This window comes from Theobroma cacao, chromosome 3, assembly GCF_053813885.1.
Source record: "Theobroma cacao isolate CCN51 chromosome 3, ASM5381388v1, whole genome shotgun sequence".
Taxonomy (NCBI): Eukaryota; Viridiplantae; Streptophyta; class Magnoliopsida; order Malvales; family Malvaceae; genus Theobroma; species Theobroma cacao.
This window is the reverse complement of record NC_142641.1, coordinates 39,514,569-39,539,315: the sequence shown is the minus strand read 5'-3', so window position 1 is coordinate 39,539,315 and position 24,747 is coordinate 39,514,569. Positions and strand designations below refer to the sequence as shown.

Below are 24,747 nucleotides of genomic sequence, written 5' to 3'. Positions count from 1 at the left end.
GTTCAATTTTCAGTCTCTCCTAAAAATTTCTACTCCCAACCTCTGGTTATGCTGTGGTGGTAGTTGAGTTGCTGCTCCCTGCTTATCCCACATTAGATGCTTGCATTACTGCACAGTTATTACAACTTGCAGGATGTGCATAAACCCACAATCACGTTTAACAAGTTGAAAACCCTTCAACGCCTCTTAAACAAATTGACTGTTGGTTATTGCTAACTGTCGAGGTGCTTGCGCTGCCAGGATTGCCCTTTTGATAGTAGTTGGGTTCCATCCAACCATTTGTTGCACACAAGTAATTTGGAATCAGAATCACTTTATAAAAAGCTTGTAGAGAAAAGTTTCAAAGTTACCTACTACACATTGGCTATCTCTAGTGGGAACAAATGAACACTGGCCCAGCCCCACGCACGAGATGAGAGTTTTCAGAAAGAGTACTCGATTGAGTCTTTTCCATGTACTTCAGTCCACGTGGTATAATTTTGAAAATTTCAACTGGGGCAACAAATGAACATTTTACATTCATACACAATGAATAGCTACTTGATTGGCTTTGCAGAGTTTCAACTAGTACACATAAGAAGACTTACACAAAACATTTTCGTCATATTTCATGCCGTGAATTCTGTTGCAGTGGTTGTTCTGAATCTTGTGAATTCTGTTGCAATGGTCGTTCCGAATCTTGAAAACTCTGTCGTAGCGGTCTTTCCGAATCTTGAGAATTTTGTCGCACTGTCCGGGCAGAATTCTGTTGCTGGTGCTGTTGGAGGATATTGCCATCCTGAGTCTCAATTTCAGAACTGCTCGATGGTTTGGCACCAGTAGTGATGAGGTTTTTGAACCAAGCTGCTTGAAATCTGGGAGTTCCTCTGTTTGAATTGCCAGGGGAATCGCTACTACCACTAGAACCAGAAGTAACACCAACAAGGAATCGATATGCCACTTTGCTGGCTGATACTATCTCAGTCTTGGCTTGTCTCAACTGCAATAATTAACATTACAACAAATTTAAGCACTAAACATAGCCGCAGTCTAAACTTCTAACCATTAACCTTTAGGACATTTCATATCTCTGCCTAATAATTAGTTTAAGTTTCAGGGCAATATTTACTGCAAACTTGAACACAACATGCACCAAAAACTAGAATGTACAGAGGAGGGAAGAAGTGAGAAAGAACTTTACTGCAATTTATCTATGCTTGAGAATTCACAACCACAATAACAACGTAGTTAGCATTTCAGGATAAAATTGTAGACAGCAATTTAAATTCACAAAAGACTAGACAGCAGGAAAGGTGAGAAAAAAAGCAAAAAAGAGAATTACCACAAATTTTGTCTGTAAGTATCTTCTATCCTTGCAATGTCAGGATAATAATGTAGTTCACAATCAGAAGATGCTAATAACCACCTTCTATTTTCACAAAGTTTCAAGGCAAACACCTTTCAACAAGATATGAAAACAAGAAGCATTTAAAACAGACAACCAGTCCTAATAACAACTGAACACATCAAACAATACTCATACTCAAGTCAAGTGACATATTGAAAGAAGACCAAGTGATGTAAGGAATAAAGCTGAATAGTGCATACATCTACAACTAAAGCACACAAAATCTTGTAAGGATCAGATGAGTATATGTTTGCAGGCATCGTTCGTTTAGTCCTAGAAAGGTAGAGATTTACAATCACGAACTAAAGGAGGGAATCTCACCCGTACAGCAGTGTTTTCTGCTATTTCTATAGCAGCATCACCAGCATTGGCAAAACGATTAACCCAACCTGTTACAAAAATTGTGAGAACAACCAAGCTACTGTAAGTTGAAATGACACTGACAAAAGACATGCCATATTCATTCTTAACGACCAGTGACCACATTTAATCTCCTCAAATACAGCCAGAGCCACCCATCAGCCTGCATACAAAGTTAAATGAAAGTAATATGATTGCCCCTAGCCACCCTAACTAAGAATAAGGTAGGTACCCAAGCCAGACCCTAAAATAGTTTTCTGTTAGATATTCAAGTTTATCACTAAAGCACATAGATGATAGAACTGGAGCAGCAAAGCACTCAGCTCATATTTTGCACTCATAAGCTAATAGTTGACATGAAACTCAACATTCTCCACCACTTGACATCAAGCAAGGCCAGACCTAAGTTTCATGAGGTCAGGCACATAATTTTGTTTAAATATACTTAATTTTCATTGAACAATTGAATCCAACAGCAGAATAGTGACTTTCATAAAGGAACATTGTGCATGAAAAAATAAATTTCCTCAAAAATTCAACTAAGCTTATGAAAGAACTTGGCCATCTGGCAGTGGGCTACAAAGTTACATGGATAGAAGCAGTAATCACTAGGGACACTACAGCCGTTCAACCCATTTACAAGAATACAACAAATCTCAAATTAAGTTTACCTGGAAGCTTTTGGACACCAAGCCTTTCGCAGAACTCATCACAGAAGTGGTTGCAATTTTTGGATAACAAGTCATAGGAACTTCCAGGCCATTCTCTACTAAGTTCCCGCAAGATCTGGTTTACCTTGAATATTGAAAAGTTAGTTCTTCCAAGGACCATGAACTCACGATATGTGTACATTGGATTTTTGCTAGAAGGACAACTAAAAACCCCAGAACCTTGCTCACAGAAGCCAAAAGACCATTCTTCATCTCCATATACCTGTCAATTGGGCAAATAAAGTTATTATCATCTTACCATCAAATGCACAGCACTCAACAATGCTTGACAAAAAGAATGGCATTAATAACAAATTTACAACAAAGAAAGAATCATGAGAAGTTGACAACCAAAATGAATACCCATTTGATACCAAAAACCTAACCGCATAAATACCATTTCAAAATGTTCACTTTGAAGAAGTGATATCCACAAAAGGGATATTTTACATATACACATAGGTATCCTGATCCAATGTGTTACTGATATTAACAAAATTAGACTATAGAAAACAATGATGAACAACAAGATTAATGAAAAAACTGAACCTAAATTGGTCAAAAATGAAGATAACCATTGCCAGTACCAATAACTACAAGAAATCAGAAGAGAAACTGTTCTCTTTGTCTTTTCCCACTAACATGGTTCAGTTGCAAGATTCTCCAAGATAAAGTAATACAGTGGCAAATATTCTATAAATTCTTTCAGAAATAATACCAGAAATAGATAAAAGTAATTCACTAAGACCTAACATCTAGTTGCAACATCCTCTATGGTAAAACAGCTGCAGAACCTTTCACTTAAAACTTTGTAAAGACTACCATAATCGTCTGCTCTATAGAACTTTGGCCACACACGAGTATACTCCCTAATCTCAGCATTTCTTTAGGTGAATTTGCTATAATAATAAATACCCTAACAATATTTCAATGTCAGATAATAATAATAGGATTCCCAGGCCACAAAAGAAACAGTGATGATATAAGCCATTACTCTGCAGAGTAACTATCAATTATTTCTTTGTAGCAATCTCTTTTCCTTTCCCAGCTACCTTGAAACTAATTTTAATCAAAATAAAGATTTATTTAAAAGATTTAAAGCCGTCCTTTCTGAAATAAATCTTTACCTACATTATACTTGAATGCACCAACCAGAACGACAGATCTTATTTACAAATTACAATCATCATCGAAACATTTGCATTATTTAATTGAACAAAGTTAAACGCTAGAAACTCAAAAACAAAGTCAGAATTTCCCAACCAGAAACCCTAGATCTCATTTAAGCACACCGCGAAAGAATCCAACAGAAATGCAAAATTAAAAAAAGAGAGTGAGAAAGAAGGACCTGAACGGCGCTGTGAAAGATGCCGCCGAGGCCGATTCCATCCTTGAAGATCTTGTTGATTTGAACGATCGTGCTGTTCGTTTTATCCGATCCACTGTTCGTCACATCGTATATATGTAATACGACCTCCGTCATCTTCACCGCCAAAACCCTAGCCTCTCTCTTCTTCTCGATTCGAATCTTTTCACACACCAGAAAACCCTAACCCCGACTCTCTTTTTTCTCTCTTTCAGCTTCGATATCCAGCGATTCAATTCCGACTCAATGCATGCTCACTCCATCGCACTTCGCATTTTCGCTCTCTTTGGAATTTAATGTACAATATTTTTTTTACATAACAGTGAGGAGTAACCTTTTTGCCTCGAAATGCTCAAATCCCGGAATCTCTTTCTAATTCTAATTCTCAAAAGGTTTAGATTAGAGAGAGATACAGATTTCCTTTTTTTTTTTTTAAAGGTTTTGCAAAGTTTTTAAAATTTGGACCGAAAACTGTCAAGTGTACGGATATTTCGGTTGTTATGCGATAAGAAGGATACTTATAGAGGAAAATGACGGGAATTTTGAAATGGCCCTTGGGAGATGATAAAAATTACAAAACGGGCAGGTGGTTTGATATGTCTTCCCTCTTTTTATACAACTGTCGGGCACTGAGTTTGTGACTGATTGCTGATTAGAAGCCCCGAGTCAGATAAGATGCCCCACGTTGTCACGTTACGCAATTATTAACTCCCAGACACCGACATCTTTTCTGAAATGACCTTTATGACCTTTTCTGTCCTGGCCCTCCCCGCATTTGAACTTTGAAGAAATAACCCGCCTCGGAAAGTATAATATAAACTATTAAACAAAAAGAAGAGATATCTAGTATTTTTTTTCATAAATTTTAAGCAAGACACACGTATTTTTTATTTTATTTAAAATATTAAAATTTTATTTTTCAATATATACTAACTTACCTTAAAATGAAATAGTGAATATCTTCTTTATTGTTTAATAATGAAAATGATTCTTATCCAACTTCGTTTATTTTTTTTCTGCTACCATGTCAAAACCTACAAGTATATTATTTTTTGTAATTCAGTTTCATTATATTTTGTTGATGGATTGGGGTGCCTATAAACATTAATTAAAAATTTTACATTTAATCTTATTATTATCATCAAATTAAAAACAATTCATTATAAGTCCAAACACTTATTAACCTTCTTTTTTGTTGATTTTCTTGCAAAGAGAATAGTGGTGCGGGTTTTTAGGTAAATTAAAAAAAATACTAATACTAAGAAGGGAAAAGGGCGAATGCATGCGCCTTTGTAAATGGGAACCTGGAAGTGGGCCAAAGCTACAAAATAATTTTTTAAACCAAAAGTAGATAAAGTTAATTATATTGAGAATTATTAAGGCATGAAGTTGCGCCTAGTCCAAGCGGGGACTACTTTAGCAAGAACAAAAAAATGGTGGGGACTAGCACTGGCAAGGCTCAAGGCTGGCCTACCTTCCTGCTCCATCCAGAGTGGATTTGCTTCAGAGAATGTAGGTACAGTTGGACTAGGGCCCATGGGCCCTGTGCAGTTGATTGGTACTCTGAAAATTAAGGAACGTTAAAAAGTCCTAGTAGAACAAGAATGCTACAGATTGAGATTGTTGCCATTCATATCAAACCATTTCACAGTGAGCTTCCTCTCTGAGAACAGTGATCTTAGGGTCTCTTCATACATAAACGTGCGTGCACGCACACATAGATTCAATTAAACCAAACAAAACCTCTGCTCTAAGAACCTTAAACTTGTCTGCCACCCAATTCGTGTCGAAATTCCCGTTCATCTTACTTTATATGGCAAAAATCAAAGAACCATAAAGATCATTACATAACTTTATTATTGTAGTAGCATGCGCTGACCATTTCAAGGTTGAAATAAAATAACAGCATGATGATAAATAAGGCATAACTTGACAGATAAATGAAGTTTAGAGCTCAAATTAGAAATCAATAGTTCAGAACTCAAAACATTGAAGTTGAATTGAAACCCCTTTTTTTTTTTCTTATAAAAGGAAACTGAAAACATAAAGAAAACGAAAACGTAATTTCCATTGGCATGTGCTTTGTTTCGGTACATGATGCCAAAGGTTTCCCTAGGTGACAATGATGTAATTAAAGCCAGTTGCCTAGTGGTATGTGTCTTGACTTCACAGTTGAGATCAGCCAGAGGAAGTCTCTACATAGCTAAACTTTTGCTGACAACTTCAGTAATAGGCCCCAGGCCCCCAGCAGATAAGAGAAAGATACAAAATTCATGTTCACGCTCTATCCTAAACAGTTGATCGGTATCACAAGAGGTGGCAACAATTATCCTAAGCAAGCATTATGAATTTCTTGCAGGACTTGGATTTATCATGAAATAGGGCACATGGAAGTCACATGGGCAAGAAAACATTATATTGAGGTGTTGCCTTAGTTTGTCCACATGGGCAAGAAAACATTATATTGAGGTGTTGCCTTAGTTTGTCACCAAATGATCTGAATGTATCTATATAAATACTAGACAGGCTTTCAAAACTTATTTTTCTCAGTTAATTTTTCACTTTTAGTAACCTAATGCTGGTTTTGATTCAAATTCCAGGACGAAAAAGTTCAAACAATTATACACTTAACCAGTACTGACTACTGCTGTGAATTCCATGCAAGTATCCATTTCCAACATCAACATAATTATGCTTCAACTTAACAACTCAACCAACAAAAGCAAGGAGAGGAGAGAAATTTACATTTTCTTTAGGATCACAACAGTTATCTATATCCTGAATATACAACAATTTGAAAGGAACTGAAAAGAAAAACTATTTTAAACCCATTACTTTTACTACACAAGAATGATAATAACCGTACAGCTAAGATGCAGCTTTGATACAATACAAGAAAATATTGAAGGAAAGAAAGAAGGTTAAACTTCAATTAAAACTTCCAATATGTATATATTCTAGTAGAAATTTTTGAGAATGAGAAGTGACCTTGATTGTGTCTATGCAGGATTGACTGTTTAAACTATCTGCCTTCTTTTGTCATCAATTGCGAAAACACTTGGCTTGTTGTTATGTCTGAACTACCACTACCGTCATCTTTCTCTGTCCTGGCATTGCTAGATGGAGTAATACTAGTTGTTGGACAATCCATTCCATTCATGTTGCTGCCTTCACGTGGTTCTTCTGGCCCTGATTCTTGAAGCTGAAGTGCATACTCCAAATTCCATAAGACATCACCCATAGTTGGCCTATCAACACCATACTCAGCCAAACATTTCTCAGCTGTTTCTCCATATTTCTTCAAACAGCAAGGCTTTATTTGTCCCACAAGGTGCGGATCAATTATTTTCCCAAGCATGCCTTTTTTCTGCCACTGCATAGCCCATTCTGCTAAGTTCACCTGCTCCCTAGTAAGCAATGGATCAACAGCGGGCCTAGCACAAAGTACCTCAAAAAGCACAACCCCAAATGAATAAACATCTGATTTATCAGTAAGCTGCTGTCTCCGGAAATACTCAGGATCAAGATACCCAAAGCTACCCTTCACCCCAGTACTTACATGGGTTTCATTGAGACATGGGCCAGATCTCGAGAGACCAAAGTCAGCAACCTTGGCCACAAAATTTTCATCAAGCAATATATTGGTAGATTTAATGTCACGATGAATGATACCTTGTGCTGAACCAGTATGGAGGTAGTGAAGACCTCTTGCTGAGCCAATGCATATTTCAAGCCTTTGCTTCCATGACAAAGGAGGATGTTTTGAACAATATAAATGATTCTTCAATGGCCCTTTTTCCATGTACTCATAGACCAGTATCATTTCTGACTGTTCTTCACAATATCCAACAAGTGAAACAAGATGTCGGTGACGAATCTTTGACAAAACAGTTATCTCAGTCTGGAATTCTGGGAGGCCCTGCCTTGACCCAGGGACACCTCTCTTTACAGCAACCTTAGTATTGTCTCTAAGGACCCCTTTGTAAACCATACCAAATCCACCCATTCCAATAATCAAACTCTTGTCAAAATTGTTAGTTGCCGTTTGTATGTCAACAAAAGGAATTCTCAAGCTGTGATATCCATTAGGGCCAGGAGATGTAGTAACAGTCCCTTCAGACATTCTACTATATGAACTGCCCCCATATACACGTAGCGGTGTCCAGCCAGCACTTTCTGCACGTCTTGGTGGTTTTGGTTTCTTCTTCTTGCATTTAAATGCAAGCACAATTGCAACTGCAGCCAAACAAAAGATAACAATGCCTCCAACAATAGAACCCACCAAAATCCAAACGTTTTTCTTATTAGACCCAACATGTGAACCTTTAAGATTTACCAACCTCATGATCTCCACCCCATTTAGAATAGCATTAATTTTCGAAGGAGTGCTCAAATCTGAAGGTCCAACACTTATTCGTATAACCCCTGAATCATCCGAATCCACAACAAAATCTATGTAGACTGGAGATGAAAGCACATGGTATGTAAGCATCGACAAATCCAGATCCCGATAAGCAGAGTAATTGTTGATATATACATCAAAGTATAGCTGATTAAGTGCAGGACTGACAATATCACAAAAATGCAACCTAACTAAGTGTGGAGCACCTTGTGAACCTACTGGAAAATCCCAAGTGATATTGAATCTACCATTCAATGATGAATTATCCCTGTTCATCTGCTGTGCTGACATATAAACATTGTCTGGTGCAATTTCACGGGTTGCACCACCACTCTGATAATTTGGTAAATGAGTGCTGACTGCTCGTTTTGCAGCAGGTTTAAACACAAGAAAGCCATCGTCAGGGATCCAGGTTCTCCACAAAGTATCATTAAAAGGTGTCAATTTTGAACCGCCAACATTAATCCTATGAACAGTCTCTAAAACCCGTGATGTTAAGTTCTTGTACTCTTCAATTCCGTTAGCAATAACCGACCTAGCTCCATCATCAATTATAAAGTCTTTAGGAACTGAAAATACCTCAATTCCATTAACAAATGCAAAACCAGAATCACCCACAGGACTAAACATAATTTCAAGAACGTTGCCATCTATTTCCAATAAATACTCTTTAAGCAGCACACTGTTAGCACTAAAACCACTCAATAACAAGAAGCCATTAGCCACGACATTGAATTTGGCAGATGCTAAGTTAAAATTTTGAGCTTGAAATGGGGAAAAATGGAGACGTACCAAGTGAATCCCTGTCCCATTTTTCTTGATGTTGAACTTATAGCTTGAGTCCGTGGTGAAAACTCGGGCCGTATGGTACAAAATGGGTGTATTTGGAGATGGGCTTCGGTCAGTGAGTGAAACAGATCGCTCTGCTGAGAGGAAAAGTGAACCTGGTTTGGCTGAATCAGCTAGAAAGATGCGGTTATAGAATGACGTGTTGGCGTTTGATCCACAGTTGACGAGAAAATTGTTTGTGGGAAGGAAAGATGCAGAGAAATAAAGGAGTGAAAGGAAAGTTAGAGAGAAAAGTAAAATCCTTTTGGCATCCATGGAAGGTGGGTTAAAATGATTTCTTTTGGGTTCTTCAAGAGAAAGAGAGAAAATATAAGACATTGGAATATATAATGGTAAAGTGGTGAAGAAGAAAGACTGCTTTTGAAGAAACTGGGTCACTAGAGTTTTGAGTTGAAGTTTTGAGAAGTGTGGGAGACACTAGGCTTGGCTATTGAAGTTGATGGATTTTCCGGAATATTTCAAAGCAATTTTTTGGACCGTTCACATTCGTGCAAAGTGCTCTTGTTGCAGTGCTGGATAACAAATAGGAGAAACCATGGCTTTTTTCCTAGTATGGTCCAGTGGAGCATGGGCAAATCACCACCCAAATCCTTCAGTTCATGCCAAGAACCAAGGGCAGAAACATGTAGAAGCCAAATAAATTGACTTTTACTCCCTCTCCACTGTATTCTTGCTGATTTCGCTCCCTGGAGGCATTCACAAGAAAAAACTCTCATTTTATCAAGTTTAACTTCCCTTCTTCTTTTTTTATTTCTTCTTTTTGGATTTACATGAACAAAATCAATTTTCTCCCTTTCCATACACATTCAAATTTTGGTATACATACAATTTACCAATTAAGTTTTTGCTTCAAGTATCGGAGAATATCCAAAATCATTTTACCTTTTTAACTGACCTTTTCTTCAATGTAGTAATGGCTGCATTACAGATTATTTAACTCTTTCCTGACATTTGGCAGCACAGTTACATTTCAGTAGGGCTGCGTGTGTTTCCGTTTTCGTTTTTGCATTTATGCATCACATGCCTAGAAATTTATAGCATTAATTCAATCTAGACTCCTTGAACTTTAAAATGGACGAGAAAAGAGACGGTGTTGCCCATTTCCCTTTGTCGTTTTTTCAAAATCACGAGGATGAGTTTCCCAGACATGCACATTTAATACTGTATTTTGTTTTTACTCACTGGCATTAGAACCAACTATGGCACCTGCTGCTAAGCTTTGCAGATTCAGCATTATTGTCTTTTGAGAACAGCTGTCCAGTTTTGGGAAGAAGTTTTATAAGCGTCGTTGTTGTATGCTTTCTAGTTTTGTACATAACTTGAGGTATCCAACAGACGTGGGAGAAAGGGACAAGCCTTCTCTCTTTCACTCTTCCTAGACGGTAAACCTGGTTTGAATAATCGGCTATGTATCATGTCAACTTTAAAAATAAAATTTGTACTGACGGTTGGTTGGCTGACCGCATTGATCCAATGTTTAAGTTTGTTGGCAAATCTTTCCAAAGAAAAATAAATATGAATACGTGGCATTTATACTTGGATGGTTGCTTGCTTGGTTGAAGTATCATACTTGGTTAGGGGAGTCTCTCAGGTCGTAAAGTTTGATCTTTCGTATTGTTCTAACCTATAATAGACTGTAGAACTCTGTTTAATATAATACTCCGACTTAACTCAAATACTCATTCTTCTAAAACTAAAAATATGGGTTTTATCAGTTGTAAATTATTAGTTTAGAATTTAAAAAATAGAATTCGAATTTTATATTTAAAAATAAAAAATATACATTAATTAATGAATTAGATATTTAATATTAATTATAAGTGATTGATAAAAAAAATCAGTAAAAACAGCTGGCAAATAACAAATGGAGGTAGTCGACATCGATCGCTTTAACACGAAAAGAGGTCGTCACTTGGAGAGCAGTTGTGTGCTTGCCAGGACAGCGATAAATGCTAAGCCAAAGTAACTTTTTCCTACGACATCCTTAAAAGCGTTTATGGACACCTAAGCTACGGTACCCAGGGTTGCCGGGTGGCATCAACTAAAAAACTCCAAGATAGCGATTTTGATCCTCCAAAACAATCATGCTCTGCTTTTAACAATATAATAACCTCGGATTTTATTCTCTTCACGCCTCCAGATGTCCTAATCTAACTACTACTGCCTTGCAGCTAGCGAGAATCCAGCATCGCTCATTCATTGTATGAAAATGCAGGTAGACATTGCAAGAATGGTGGTGGTGGGCCAAATTCGTTGAAATTTTGAGTTGGTTGGTGGAAAGATCACTTTTTCCCTTGCCTACCAAGGCTTTGTGCAAAACATATCATGAAATTTGCCCTTAACAGAACATTAAAACGACGTTGTCAACCTCAATCATTGAATTAAAGAGTGTTTATATGAACTGTGTGTACAAGGCATAGGTAGTGCGTGAATCTGACGCATCGTACTATTCAGGCTTACTAATTATGATTGCCGACAAATATGACTCTTTTTGCGAACGTTTCTCCACTCTCTACTGTTGGTTCGTGATGCTCTGAAGTTTGCAATTTGTTTTCGCAACACCTAACCAATCAAGCGGTTTAAGGTTTTGAATAGCTTTAATAATCTGATTATGTTAAAGAATACTTTTCACATTAATGTGGATTAAGAGCCTATTTGGATTATCTTTTTTAATTTAAAAGTTATTATAAATTTTTTATAAAAAATAAATTTTAAAATTAAATTAAAACATAAATTGTTTAACCAAATAAATTATATAAATTTTAATTTCAATTAAAATTACCATAAAGGGTATTTATATCATTTTCAATCACCTAATAAATTATAACGAAATAAGTCTGCTTTAAGTTTATATACAATTTAAGAAACAGAACAAATTTATTAGATTTTTATTAATATATTCAATTTCAAAAAAAAAAAGAGAAAAAAGAAACGATATATTTGACATTAAAATTTTTTTTAGTGAATAAGAGAGAAAACTTTTAAATAGCATCTAAATATAATTTTAAATTTTAAATTTTAAATTTTTTTCTTATTCTTAAAGAAAATAAAAAAATTATAGATTTTGTTCTTTTGTTACTGAATTTTTTATTATTTTAATAATTTTTGTAACGATAAATAGATGAGAGAGATCGTGATTTGCGTTAGAGAATGGTAATTTGCATAAAAGAGGAGAGGAAAAAGAGATTGATTGATTGATAGATAGATATTTTCTAAAAATTTATTGTGTTTTTAAAAAAAGATAAAATATAGTTTTTTTTTAGAATTTTTTAAAGATTTTTTTAATTTTTTTAAATTATTTCCTTAAGAGTTTCTCAAAAGTTATATTTGTAACCTAAAAATTATTTAGTTATATCTATTAAGTTATCAATATTTGAATTAATAAATTCATTGATTATAATATAACAACACAAATATGTTTCCTTTATAAAACTTTTAAAATTAACAATATATTGTTACTCATAAGAATATTTTCATCTTAATTTATTCAAACTTTCAATTTCAAATCCGTAATAGTAAAATTGGTTAAATTAAAATAAGTCCATTGTAAACTCATTTAACAACATCCCAAAGTCTTAAACATTTTAGGACTGGATCATGTATTTTCCAATCAACATGCCACCTTCGAACTCAATTATGCTAAAATAGAGAAAAAAAATCATATATAAAAAAGCATAGCCGTTCTTCGTTAAAGAATAATAGCATGTTTGGTTGGAGGGATGACTTTATTTTTAAGGAATTTTGGTTCATTTATTTGGTTGAAAAATAATCCAAAGAATAGTCATTCCATAAGAATGGCTATTTTCCAAAATCCTCTAAAACTAAGGAATAGCTAATACCATCCTCCCCTATGGTATTAGTTATTTCATAATTTAAAAATAAATTCAAAAAATTATAAAGATAAAAATATCCCTTACAAGTTAAAAAAATTACAACTTTATTTGTATAAAATATTATTTTTTTCTCTCTCCTCCTCATCTCTCTTGATTCAAACTTTTAATAAAATATTAATATTTAAATTATCAATTATTAATAAAATAAATTATAAATTATTCATATTTAAAAACAAAATAAATTATAAATAAATAAGCATAATATAATTTAAATTATATAAAATATTAATAATTAAATAATCAATTATTAATATTTTAAATAAAATTACAAATTATTAATATTTTAAAATAAAATAAAATAAAATAAATTTTTAATCATAATAATATTTAAATTAATACAATATTAATGATTAAATTATAAATAAAATATTAATATTTAAATTATATATTATTAATATTTTAAATAAATAATCAATTATTAATTTGTTTAAAATAAAATAAATAAAATAAAATAATTGATCATAATAATATTTAAATTAAATAAAATATTAATATTTTAAAATAAAAATAATTAATTATAAATAAAATATTAATATTTAAATTATCAAGTATTAATATTTTAAATAAATTATCAATTGTTAATATTTAAAAAAATAAAATAAAATAAAAATAATCATAATAATATTTAAATTAAATAAATTATTAATATTTAAATTATTAATATTTTAATTAAATTCTAAATTATTAATATTTAAAAAATCTAATAAAAATAAATAATCATATATATAATAAATTGTGTTTTTATCTTTTTATTTTTTATTATTTTCTTATTTCAAAATTATTATTATCAACCAAACACTATAATAAATTATAATAATTATTTATATCTTTATCTTTTTATCATACCAAATTAATTAATAGTTATTTTATTTTATTTTTATCTCATTATATTATCACATAATAATTATTATGTTCTATTTCTGTCTACTCAGCCGACCAAACCCAACCTAAAAACTTCTTAGATGTCAGTTTTTACGACGTCGTTTCTCATGCAAATGACCTGCTTGGCTTGGATATACACGGTGTCGCTCTAAGGCGGATGGCTTTCTTTAATATTTTACCTTTTTCCCTTGGCCATTGGGAGGCTAGTACGGTGAATCTGTAAAACTTGGAATCCCAAAGGGCCGCCAATTGGGGAAGTTGCTACTCCTTCTCAGTATTAGAAAGATCTCTCTCTCTCAAGTCTCAACGCGAAGTTTCATCCCCGTAAGTTATTCGAATAATCATCCATTATTGTTTTTCATTTTCTTTTTTCACCGATGAAATTCCCTGTTTCGACCCTCCTAAACAAAGGTAGTTAGGGTTTTTCTTTCATTTTCTGGTTAGAAAATTTTTATTACTTTAATATTTATACAGGTTCTTTCCTGGAAATTTCTGAATGTTATACTTTGTACTTTACGTAGACAATGGAATTTCAAGTGGTTTTAATCCTATGCGGATAATGAAATTTCTGTTTGAAAAAGACGAAGAAAAATTAGAGGTTTTTTGCTGTCCTTGGTTATTTATGTACAGGGTATTAGGAGGTTTCTGGTAAGTAGATAAGTTCAGTCCGAATTAAAAGAAAAATGAAATCTGTTTTCGTCTGTTTAAAGGTGTAGTTAGGACCCTAGTTTTTCTGTCAATTTCTTATCTTCTTTGTATTCATTCTATCGGCAACTCTAGATGGAGGAAAGTTTTGGAATGAAACCTGATCATTCGAAAGACAGGTTGTTGACAAAGCGAGGTAAAAATGTTTTATGCTTCTGAAATTATCAGAAGTACTGTTGAACAATATTACTTTCTGGATTACATTGTTTTTTTCATCTTTGAATGTTTCTTAAGCCTACCTGATGATTTTCTACCCCTTGTTTTAATTGTTTTAGTTGCTATTTGAATCAAGTTTCTTCTGATATTTTTTGATGATTCATATGATTAGCTTCATTTTCTCTGGTGTGTAGAGATATAGTACACAACTAGTTATTGGCTTTTCTTGATCTGGGGATCTGTTAGCATAATCTTGAAGCTTTTTAATTTTTTGTAATCTACTGGTTAATTTGCTTACAGAAGTACTTGTAGGCAAGGTTGCCAAGGGCTGGGGCTTAGGCCTTTGACGGCTATGTCCAACTCAATGCATTTTTATATATTGCAGTTTTTCATATAAGTTTCTGTCTGTGTTTGTACATAACATGAAATTCTGAATAGTATGATGCATTTGGTGTTTTCTTTTAATCTACAGCAAAGGAATTATGAAGAATGGTTCTTGTTAATTTGAATTTTTGTCCGTTTAGAATTTGCAGGAGGATGCAAACTGTGGATGTTTTGAATTTCTGAAAGTGTTTCGTGCTTGCACCTGCCACGAAAATTGTCATAAATATCCTATTCAGTTTATGGTAAATTCACTATACAAATCTTTGATTTACATGTGAAGTTTTTTAAATTAATTAATATATATTGGAGTTGAAATGCATTTTGAAATTCTCGCTACTACATTGTATTCCATCCTACTTTTGAACTATAGAATGTCGGTCTCTAGATCCTACCACTAAATAGTTTGCCACTATTTTGCTGGTTCAGATCTTACTTTTGCTTGTTCCTTGGCTGTTTTAAAAATGAAATTTCAGTTCTGTTATATTGTGTGAAACACACTACAAAAAGGATCTTGTTTCTTAAATCTCAAGGGACCATGTGCTCCATCAGGGTAAAAAATGCATTCTGCATTTCCCAAAGGGATTGCCATCATGTAGCTTAATCGAGTTAATATTTTCTTCCATTTTTCTATATGATATTGCAATATGTAAAATTTTAAGTCCCATATTGTGATTGCTTGTCGGTTGTGCTTTTGTGCCCAAAATGTGTTTCTATTGTCTTGATTTTAGATGTTTTGAACTTGTTGGAGCACTTTATGTTTGAAGAAGCTTAGCATGGGATGATTTTACAATAAGATAGGTGCATTATCAGGACCTATTCATGATTTTGAATTGGCTGACGGCTGACTGCAGGATCCTAGGAGTTTCATAGATGAGAAGAGTGAGAGCAGACTATACATTGGTAACCTTGATCTAAGAATAACCGAGTGAGTATAAATATAATTATTTGAAACTGAAGCTTTTATTTCAATATATCTGTGGAAACTAATATTGTACTATTCTTTTCCAGAGGTGCCCTTATTAAGATGTTTTCTCCATATGGGAAGATTATATCTGAGGACTTCTTGTGGCACACTCGTGGCCCAAAACGTGGAGAACCACGAGGGTTTGCCTTTATCCAGTACAGCATGAAAGAGGTAAGTTGTACGCTTACGCATTCTCTTTGTTTTCAGGCAATTCCTGATTTCCACATTTAAAGTGAGTATGCAGGAAGCTAAATTGGCCAAGGAGAAGATGCATGGGAGACTAGCTTGTGGTCGCCCTTTGGTGGTCCGTCTAGCTAGCGAGAAATACTTGGAGGAAGCAGCACACAATTCTTCCAAAGCTGGAGGTGAGGCAATCAAAAGTGGCACTGCTGGTAGCACCTCAGGGCAGATGAGTCGCAGCGCCAAAATTGCTGCGATTAAGAACAAATTGAAGGCCTTGGATGAAGAGAGAGGTAGTGAAAAGAAGCAGAAAGCAAGCTGACAGCATTTCTTGTAAGTTGTAACAACGGAGTTGACCATCCATCCAGCATATGCTACTGATTTAAGATAATTTTTGGTTAGGGCTTGCTCAAAGTTTGAGCCCAAATTTGATCCAGTCTCGACCAATGAACTTATTTACTGACTACCTACTGTCTGCACATTTTTCGCTAAAAAATTCAGAAGAAAAGATTTGGAAAGATTCCACTGGAACTTTAAAATTGAGGACTACCCAATGTGTGCACATTCTCTGCTTTACGAGAAATGATTATTTTTTGCAACGTTGAGTCCACTACCAAAAATGCTATCAAACACGAATCTGAATCGTGCCATACACAATACTCTTGACCCCAATCTGATTACCGTATGATTGTGAGGTACAGTTGACAATAATTGTTCAGAATCTAAATAATCGGTTTGATCAGCTCATAATGTAACTTGATAACATATAATAGCGTATTTTATATTGGATTGTGAGATAGATTAAGGTAATATTTTTAAAATCAGATACAAATTCGAATGAATATCGTATATTTAGTAACAAAGTAGATTAAGGAAATGTCTTCAAAACTCGACATGGATTCAAGTATTACTTTTAAGATTCTCTAAACCCGAATTCAAATATATATAATGTTATAAAAATTTACAATTTTTATCATCTCAATCAATTTATCTTTTCGTAAATTAATAAATATAATATTAATTTATATTACTTGAATTACAATACAAATTTAAACATGTAAAATTTTATTATTAGAGATTGAATTCATAGGAGGGAAGGAAATACTCAAGTTTTTGACAATTTTATCAACTTAAAATGTATTTAATGAATTCAAAGAATTAACGGATAAATTTTTATTATTAAGATGCTGTTTTGGATAGTATTTTATAATTTTATACAAATTTTAATAGAATTTAGATATGGGTTTGGATTGAGTGCTTAAAAAAAATAGCGGTACTCTAACCGATTGCATCTCTAATGGCCTGACCTGACCTGCTCTGCTCAGTTCATTTCAGTTGCCACCAAAAGGCCTTGAATTTTGATTATATGTAACGTGAAACAGTGGAGTTTTTTTATCACGTTTTAACCCTCCTCGTGCTCCTCCTGTCTAGTCTTAGTTTCTGGCTGAAATTCCAGATGTATTCTTGCATTTTCTTAATCTTTCCTTCTACTTTGGAATAATGCTTTTTCTCTTTCACAGAAACGCAAAAACCGGTTTCTATAGATTCCACAAGAACAGTAGATCTGAGAACTGAATGCTAAGTCCGGTGACTGCTTCACTAGCTTTTGCAACGTCAAATCCACCGCCAAACAAGCAACCAACTCTCCTTCCACGCTAGTAAGTTTTAAAACAAGAAGACAAAAGAGAAGGTTTACAAAGATTCCTCAACAACTAATTTCAACGTCGTCAACTCCACTTCCAAAACAAGCAGCCAACTCTCTCTTTCTCTCTCCCCCAATAATTGTTGAGGCTCCGACGCCGGGGACTCAACGAAAATGGCGTCACAACTTCCATTTCTACACATAACTCGAGCGGCGCCTCACTCGCCGGAGCTCCAATCCTCAAATTCTCGACTTTTTCGCCAAAATCTCCATCCCATCTCACGCGTAATCAATTCATATCCTCAACACTCCTCTTTATCGTCATCGTCGTCTTCATCAAGCTCGCTATCTCTTTACAGAAGTCAAACTTTTCTCTCTTCTCATTGGTTGCACCAAAACCCTACTGCTAACCGACCCGTAACAGTCAAATCTCAATTAAACTTCCCTCTCATTTCTCCCAACGACCAATGGGGCACCTGGACTGCTCTCTTCGCCATCGGTGCCTTCGGTATCTGGTACTCTCTCTGTCTTTCTTCCCCGATTTTCTTTTGATTTCTGGAAGCAATGGTTTTTTTTCTTGCTTTCTTCATAATTATTTGTTGTTGATATTGTTGGTGATTATGTACTTAATTGAACTTGAAGGTCAGAGAAGACAAAGATTGGGAGTGCATTGAGTGGTGCGCTAGTCAGTACTTTGATTGGACTTGCTGCTAGTAATTTGGGGATAATTTCTTGTGAAGCTAAAGCCTACTCAACAGTATTGGAGTTTTTGCTGCCATTGGCTGTTCCCTTGTTGTTGTTTAGAGCAGATTTGAGACGTGTGATTAAGTCAACAGGGAAACTTCTCCTGGCTTTCTTGCTGGGATCAGGTAACTCCCCGCCACACCATCGTCATAATGACCATTTGAATTGACCATCAGTGTAATTAGTCATCATACTTTTTTAGGTGAGTTTTCGGGTCATTATTGTGGGTTAGGGTATGTCCGTAACCATTTATGACTTTAATGCGAGCTTTTGCTTTTGGTTTTCCTGCATTCTTTTCTAGGAAGTGGTTTTTTTTATATTTGGTTTCCAAATCTTGCAAGACAGTGGCGACAACAGTTGGAACAGCATTGGCATATCTGATAGTGCCGATGAGAGCACTTGGTCAAGATAGTTGGAAGATAGCCGCTGCCCTAATGGGTAGGCATATTGGCGGAGGTAGTTTATTTTTTTCACTTCCTACCTTTGCAATGGATGTTTGTAATCTTATTCCGTTGGTTTCATTGTTTCTATAAACTTTTCTGTCAACACTGATGATGTTATTTTGATGTTGTTCAGCTGTCAATTATGTTGCCATTTCAAACGCCCTTGGAGTTTCTCCATCTGTTTTAGCCGCTGGACTAGCTGCCGACAATGTTATCTGTGCTGTATATTTTACAACACTATTTGCATTAGCATCAAAAGTACCCCCTGAGACCTCTACCTCACCCGAAGGTGTACCAAGCTCCTCACTTTATGTCATTTGATTGACTAATTTCGTTATCTTCATTATGAATGGATTGGTTGTCCAGATTAATGGTCTATTTCATAAAGTTTCTTTTCTACATTTTACATTTTGGTTTTTCTCATTTTTTCCTCACATTTTGCATCAAATAGACTGCTGTAGATAATGTGGTTATGTTTCAAAAATTGCATAATCTAATTGAAGTTGTTGAGACTTTAGCAGATGTTGCAATGGTTGAGGGGTCTGAATCTGGCAGCAAACTTCCTGTCCTACAGATAGCTACAGCTCTTGCAGTATCCTTCAGCATCTGCAAACTTGGCGCTTATCTCACAAAATATTTTGGCATTCCAGGAGGTAGCCTGCCAGCAGTTACAGCAATTGTTGTTATTCTGGCAACTGTATTTCCTACACAGTTTGGCCGTCTTGCACCAGCTGGGGAGGCTATGGCTTTAATTCTGATGCAGGTGACTAATCATTATTGGGAAGCAGCCATCAGTTTCAATTTCTTTCCAATTTTATTTGAGTGATCTCCTTAACTGTATATGGCTTGTCAAATATTAACTGTCATCATAATTATGACCCTATCTGCTAAATTTGCATCTGTTGAGGGTGTATGAATAATTATGGAAATGATATTTTTTTTTTCGGCCTTTGCAGGTATTTTTCACCGTGGTGGGTGCAAGTGGAAACATATGGAATGTCATCAATACAGCACCCAGTATATTCATGTTTGCTCTGGTTCAGATTGCCATCCATCTGGCATTAATTCTGGGACTAGGGAAGCTATTTCGCTTTGACCTAAAGCTGTTGCTTATAGCATCAAATGCCAACGTTGGAGGCCCTACAACAGCATGTGGAATGGCCACGGCCAAAGGGTGGAGTTCTATGGTTGTTCCTGGTATTCTTGCTGGCATTTTCGGCATAGCCATTGCTACTTTTCTAGGCATTGTCTTTGGAGTAACAGTCCTGAAATACATGTAAAGCCTTCAATTCCTAGTGCCAGAATTGGCTCTGTTCTGTTACCAATGTAAACCTGAAAATTTTTCAGTCGCAAATTGTTCTGACTCCCTAGAAGGATACTTTATAAATCAGTTAAATTAATAAGAATCAAAGAAAGAATGAAATAGTTGCCTGGCAGTCCGCAGTGGGTTTGTTTTTCATTTCCGTTCTTCATGACTTTAAAATTGCATTGGGAAAACGGAATTTTACTTTATCGTTTGACGCTGAAAGATTGAACGAAGCTGTAAGTTCAAAGTGTTAAACTCATTGTACTGTTTGTCTGTTTCGGAAGCTATCCCGTGTGGGCTCATGCCACGTCCTCGTCCTGCGAAAGGACGATCCTTCTCAATTAGAAACCGAAAGACAGGGAGAGTAGCGCACACGAGCGTCAACCCTCCACCATTAATGTCGTCTTTCGCCTTATCGTTATCTCTCTGCCCGTTGACGTCACCCCCAACCCCGTCGCTCCGCCTGTCACCTCTCTCTTTCCACCAGGACCTCCTAACTGCTTCAACAGCCCGAAGAGTTCCAAACCTCGCGCTCCCATGTCAAAACACAAGCTCAAACAAACCGCTTCTCTCACCATTGTTAATACCAAAGACCCGTAATGTGGAGGTTCGATCACAGCTTAGATACCCATACCCTATTATTTCTCCTGATGACCACTGGGGCACGTGGACTGCTCTGTTCGTTATCGGTGCTTTTGGTCTCCGGTAATATCCCTCTCCTCTTAACCCTATCGGGGTTATTTTTAGTTCAGTTTCTTAATGGATTTGTTAAATTAAGTGTAATTTATGCAAAAAAAAAATATGGAATATTTGTTAAGGTCTGAGGAGACAAAGATTGGAAGTATGGTGAGTGCGGCATTAGTGAGCACATTGGTGGGGCTGGCAGCAAGCAATCTGGGCATAATTCCTTTTGAAGCACCAGCTTATTCTCTTTTCATGGGGTTTTTGCTACCATTGGCTGTTCCTTTGCTCTTGTTTAGAGCAGATTCGCGTCGCGTCATACGCTCAACTGGGACATTGTTGCTCGCTTTCTTGCTTGGATCAGGTTAGTATGACTTGTTAACGATCCCATATTTCCTATAACTATTCACATCTTTTGATCAGAATGCCATTATTTTACTTATGATATTCGAGGATGATCCTCCCACTTGTTCCTGTTCAGTGATGTCCAGGAATGTTATTGAATATTAAAGCTTTTGATTATGGTTACCCTAATAATGATTGATTCCAGCAAGGGGATTGTTTACAGTGCAAAGTGCATGGATTATGGTAATTCAAAATCCTCCTCAGCTTTGGCATTTTAATAATCTTCTATTCTGAAAACTTTAACTAGGCAACAGAGAAAACAGTGTATTTCCATATTTACAGGATGATGACTTACTCTATATTATAATAATTACATGCTTTCCTCCTCTTAATTCAATTGAGTTTACTGCTAAAACAGTGAGCATTGCCTTGTACTTGCAGGTATCAAGTAGTTAATACCCTTTACTAGTTAAGGCTCTGCTTCTTTGAAATCCACTGCCTAAAAACAGGTACTAGCCTTTTACTAGTAACTTACTCCTGCTATAGAAGTTTGGATACTGGCCTAATGAGGATACATTGAGACTTGTGCTTCATTCATGTTCATCCGTGGGTGGGAATTGTAGATCCTTAAATTTGTAGCCTCTATTCTACCCAATTCATTATGTGAATGAATAATAATGGTCACTGGATTTTTTCTTTCATTTAATAGTTCATATAACTTTTAAATGATTCTTGGTAACCCTTGTTTTTTCTTCTGGATGACAGTTTCAACAATAGTTGGAACCCTAGTGGCTTTTCTGATGGTGCCTATGCGATCACTTGGTCCAGATAATTGGAAAATAGCTTCTGCTCTCATGGGTAGTTATATTGGTGGATGTAAGTTGCCTGGAAATGTTTGTGCTTCTTATTCCTAGAGCTCTTTATACAATTGCAAGGAAATGTGACAACTTGACAAATTATACACCTCCCATTAATGTGGCTTATTTATGCCCACATATATTCATGTGGACTTGCAAGCAATAAAGATCAGAATATCTGAGTCTAGTTTTTGTTGCCTGAGAAATTACGGAGAAGCAATGAAGATAAAGATATAAACTATTGATTGGTATGGACATGTGAATCAACATAGAGACCGATACACTTAATGAAGTCTAAAGCGTGTGTATTGCTCAAAAAGTTACAGATAAAACCATATAAAACTGTTGATATCCTAATAATGGTTTCCCTGAATGTTGAACTTATATTAGCTTATCTTTGACACTAAAAAGGTTGGCCTGAAACTTCAATGTCCCTGAACTTTGAAAAATGTTTGGTGCAAAATAATGTGTTCAAATAGGAGCGTATGCATAAAATGCTGTCCTGCACTTTAATATCTTATTACTGCCTTATCTTGAAGTGCTGCTGTCTTTTGTTTTCAATGGTATGGTACAAATTTAATTTTATTAGTACATTTTTGATATAATTATGGTTGTTCAATACAGGAACAGTGTAATAAAGAGCCATCTTATTCATCTATTTTAACGTCTACTTTGACTGCTGATTACCTTCCTTAAATATGCTTCTCTTTCATCAAAATGCAGTTTGAAGCATGCCTCATAACTGAGCATTTTCTTTTGGAACACTGTAGCTGTTAACTACATTGCAATTTCAGAGGCTCTTGGTGTTTCTCCATCAGTTTTGGCTGCCAGAGTCGCTGTGGACAATGTTATTTGTGCAATGTACTTTATGATATTATTTGCATTAGCCTCTAAAGTAGATCCTGAGGCTTCAAAATCAACCAATGGTACATAGCCTGACCCCTTGTTATAATGATATTCTACTATAGATAGAAGCATGCACCAATTCTCCTGGTTCCCTCTTGGAATGGTTAACCACATGTTTACTTCTCTGCTCCAGCACAACAGCTTTGGATAGCTACATTTGCACTAGAAAACAAAATTTAGATTAATTCTCTTTCCTGTTTATCGAGTGTCCTTAAAAGTAATTAATTGCAAACTTGGCATTGATTTTTGTACAAGATTGAAATTAAATATGGATAGATTTTATCATGGTATTGGTGTTAGTATCTTTAGGAGAACCTTTTACTGTTTTTGGCAGATGTTGAAATGAATTTGGATTCTGATTCGGGAGGCAAAGTCCCTGTGCTCCAGACAGCTACAGCTCTTGCTATATCCTTTTTGATATGTAAGACTGCATCTTATATTACAAACTTGTTCAAGATTGAAGGGGGCATCCTTCCTGGAGTAACAGCTATTATTGTCATTTTAGCAACTCTATTCCCAACACAGTTTGCTAATCTTGCACCTGCTGGTGATACACTTGCTCTGGCTCTCATACAGGTCTGAATTATATTTTCTAGTTGATTTGCTTCAACTTTATGCAATTGTAGCGTGACTTTATGCATAACAATTCCCTGGGGGATTTATTTTTTATAAAAAAAAAAAGAAAGTGAAAACCATCTGAATGGTTTTACATGTATTCTTCTTGGCAGGTATTTTTTGCTGTGGTTGGTGCTAATGGGAGCATATGAAATGTTATGAACACAGCACCCAGTACTTTCTTGTTTGCTCTCGTTCAAGTGTCTGTCCATCTTGTCATGATCCTTGGACTTGGAAAGCTACTTCGTTTCGATTTAAAGCTATTACTTCTGGCATCAAATGCCAACATTGGGGGCCCTACTACTGCATGTGGAATGGCCACAGCCAAAGGATGGGGCTCTTTGGTTGTCCCAGGAATCCTTGCGGGCATTTTTGGAATCGCCATTGCAACTTTTCTTGGCATTGGTTTTGGAACAATGGTCCTTAGGAACTTGTGAATATTACTGATCCAACATACTGGTAAATTCCATTCTGTTAAAAGATTTGAAACTCCTGTTTGATGAGATCAATCTGTCTTGCATTCATATTGTTGATGAGTTGAAAAGCTTCTTCATTATTTATCCATCTACTATTACGCACTATCGTATAAATCATTAGTTATTATTGTATTATTGGCCTACCTGATGAAGGCAGACAAGGCCTAGCCAGGGATGAAACCACATTTTTGTTATCAAAATATTTGTTAAGACGACTTTGCCTCCAATCAATTGGCGACGTCAAAATTAATACGATAAACATATAGCAATAACTTGTGGAATTTTTTATACATTGAGAAGCTGCTTGATTTTAGTTTTTGCATGCGTAACAGCTAACAAATTGAAAGAGATGAAGCATATTCCCTTCCTATAAATGTAAAGTCTTTTGTAGTTCTTCCTACAATCAGTACTAGCATACCCAAAAATTAAAGTCAACTGTACTTGCGTTGAAAGCACAGATCCCTATAATTAATTCATATATTCCTCCTAAGATC

General features: G+C 35.3%; 4 protein-coding genes and 1 pseudogene across 7 annotated transcripts; 3 read left to right on the top strand and 2 right to left on the bottom strand.

Annotated features, from left to right (window-relative positions):
• Positions 1-296: 296 nt before the first annotated feature.
• Positions 297-4,377, bottom strand: LOC18605624 (uncharacterized). 2 transcript variants are annotated; one of them, XM_007038736.3, is made up of 5 exons: positions 3,806-4,377; positions 2,419-2,680; positions 1,709-1,776; positions 588-979; positions 297-492 (listed from the first exon to the last, which is right to left on the bottom strand). In XM_007038736.3, the coding sequence occupies exons 1-4, from the start codon at positions 3,938-3,940 to the stop codon at positions 602-604; spliced, it is 843 nt and encodes a 280-aa protein (XP_007038798.3). In that variant the 5' UTR covers positions 3,941-4,377; the 3' UTR covers positions 297-492; positions 588-601. The 2 variants fall into 2 exon arrangements, with proteins under 2 accessions (XP_007038798.3, XP_007038799.3); XM_007038737.3 differs by having other exon boundaries at positions 297-979.
• Positions 4,378-6,532: 2,155 nt separating this feature from the next.
• Positions 6,533-9,635, bottom strand: LOC18605622 (Protein kinase superfamily protein). The gene has a single exon (XM_007038733.3). The coding sequence runs from the start codon at positions 9,390-9,392 to the stop codon at positions 6,846-6,848; it is 2,547 nt and encodes an 848-aa protein (XP_007038795.3). The 5' UTR covers positions 9,393-9,635; the 3' UTR covers positions 6,533-6,845.
• A 4,379-nt stretch (positions 9,636-14,014) lies between these two features.
• On the top strand, positions 14,015-16,787 carry LOC18605621 (RNA-binding protein-like RNA recognition motif protein). The gene is made up of 5 exons (XM_007038732.3): positions 14,015-14,173; positions 15,235-15,336; positions 15,946-16,019; positions 16,103-16,229; positions 16,303-16,787. Exons 2-5 carry the CDS (start codon positions 15,334-15,336, stop codon positions 16,558-16,560), a joined length of 462 nt encoding a protein of 153 aa, XP_007038794.2. The 5' UTR covers positions 14,015-14,173; positions 15,235-15,333; the 3' UTR covers positions 16,561-16,787.
• A 777-nt stretch (positions 16,788-17,564) lies between these two features.
• On the top strand, positions 17,565-20,503 carry LOC18605620 (uncharacterized). Of its 2 annotated transcripts, none has more exons than XM_018117498.2 (6): positions 17,565-18,395; positions 18,523-18,749; positions 18,970-19,080; positions 19,201-19,356; positions 19,586-19,830; positions 20,024-20,503. In XM_018117498.2, the coding sequence occupies exons 1-6, from the start codon at positions 18,055-18,057 to the stop codon at positions 20,345-20,347; spliced, it is 1,404 nt and encodes a 467-aa protein (XP_017972987.2). In that variant the 5' UTR covers positions 17,565-18,054; the 3' UTR covers positions 20,348-20,503. The 2 variants fall into 2 exon arrangements, with proteins under 2 accessions (XP_017972987.2, XP_007038793.3); XM_007038731.3 differs by having other exon boundaries at positions 17,567-18,395; positions 19,589-19,830.
• A 65-nt stretch (positions 20,504-20,568) lies between these two features.
• On the top strand, positions 20,569-24,326 carry LOC18605619 (uncharacterized; annotated as a pseudogene). The gene is made up of 6 exons (XR_016025357.1): positions 20,569-21,078; positions 21,192-21,418; positions 22,165-22,275; positions 23,027-23,182; positions 23,497-23,738; positions 23,891-24,326. The product of XR_016025357.1 is annotated as an uncharacterized LOC18605619 (transcript).
• Positions 24,327-24,747: the final 421 nt, after the last annotated feature.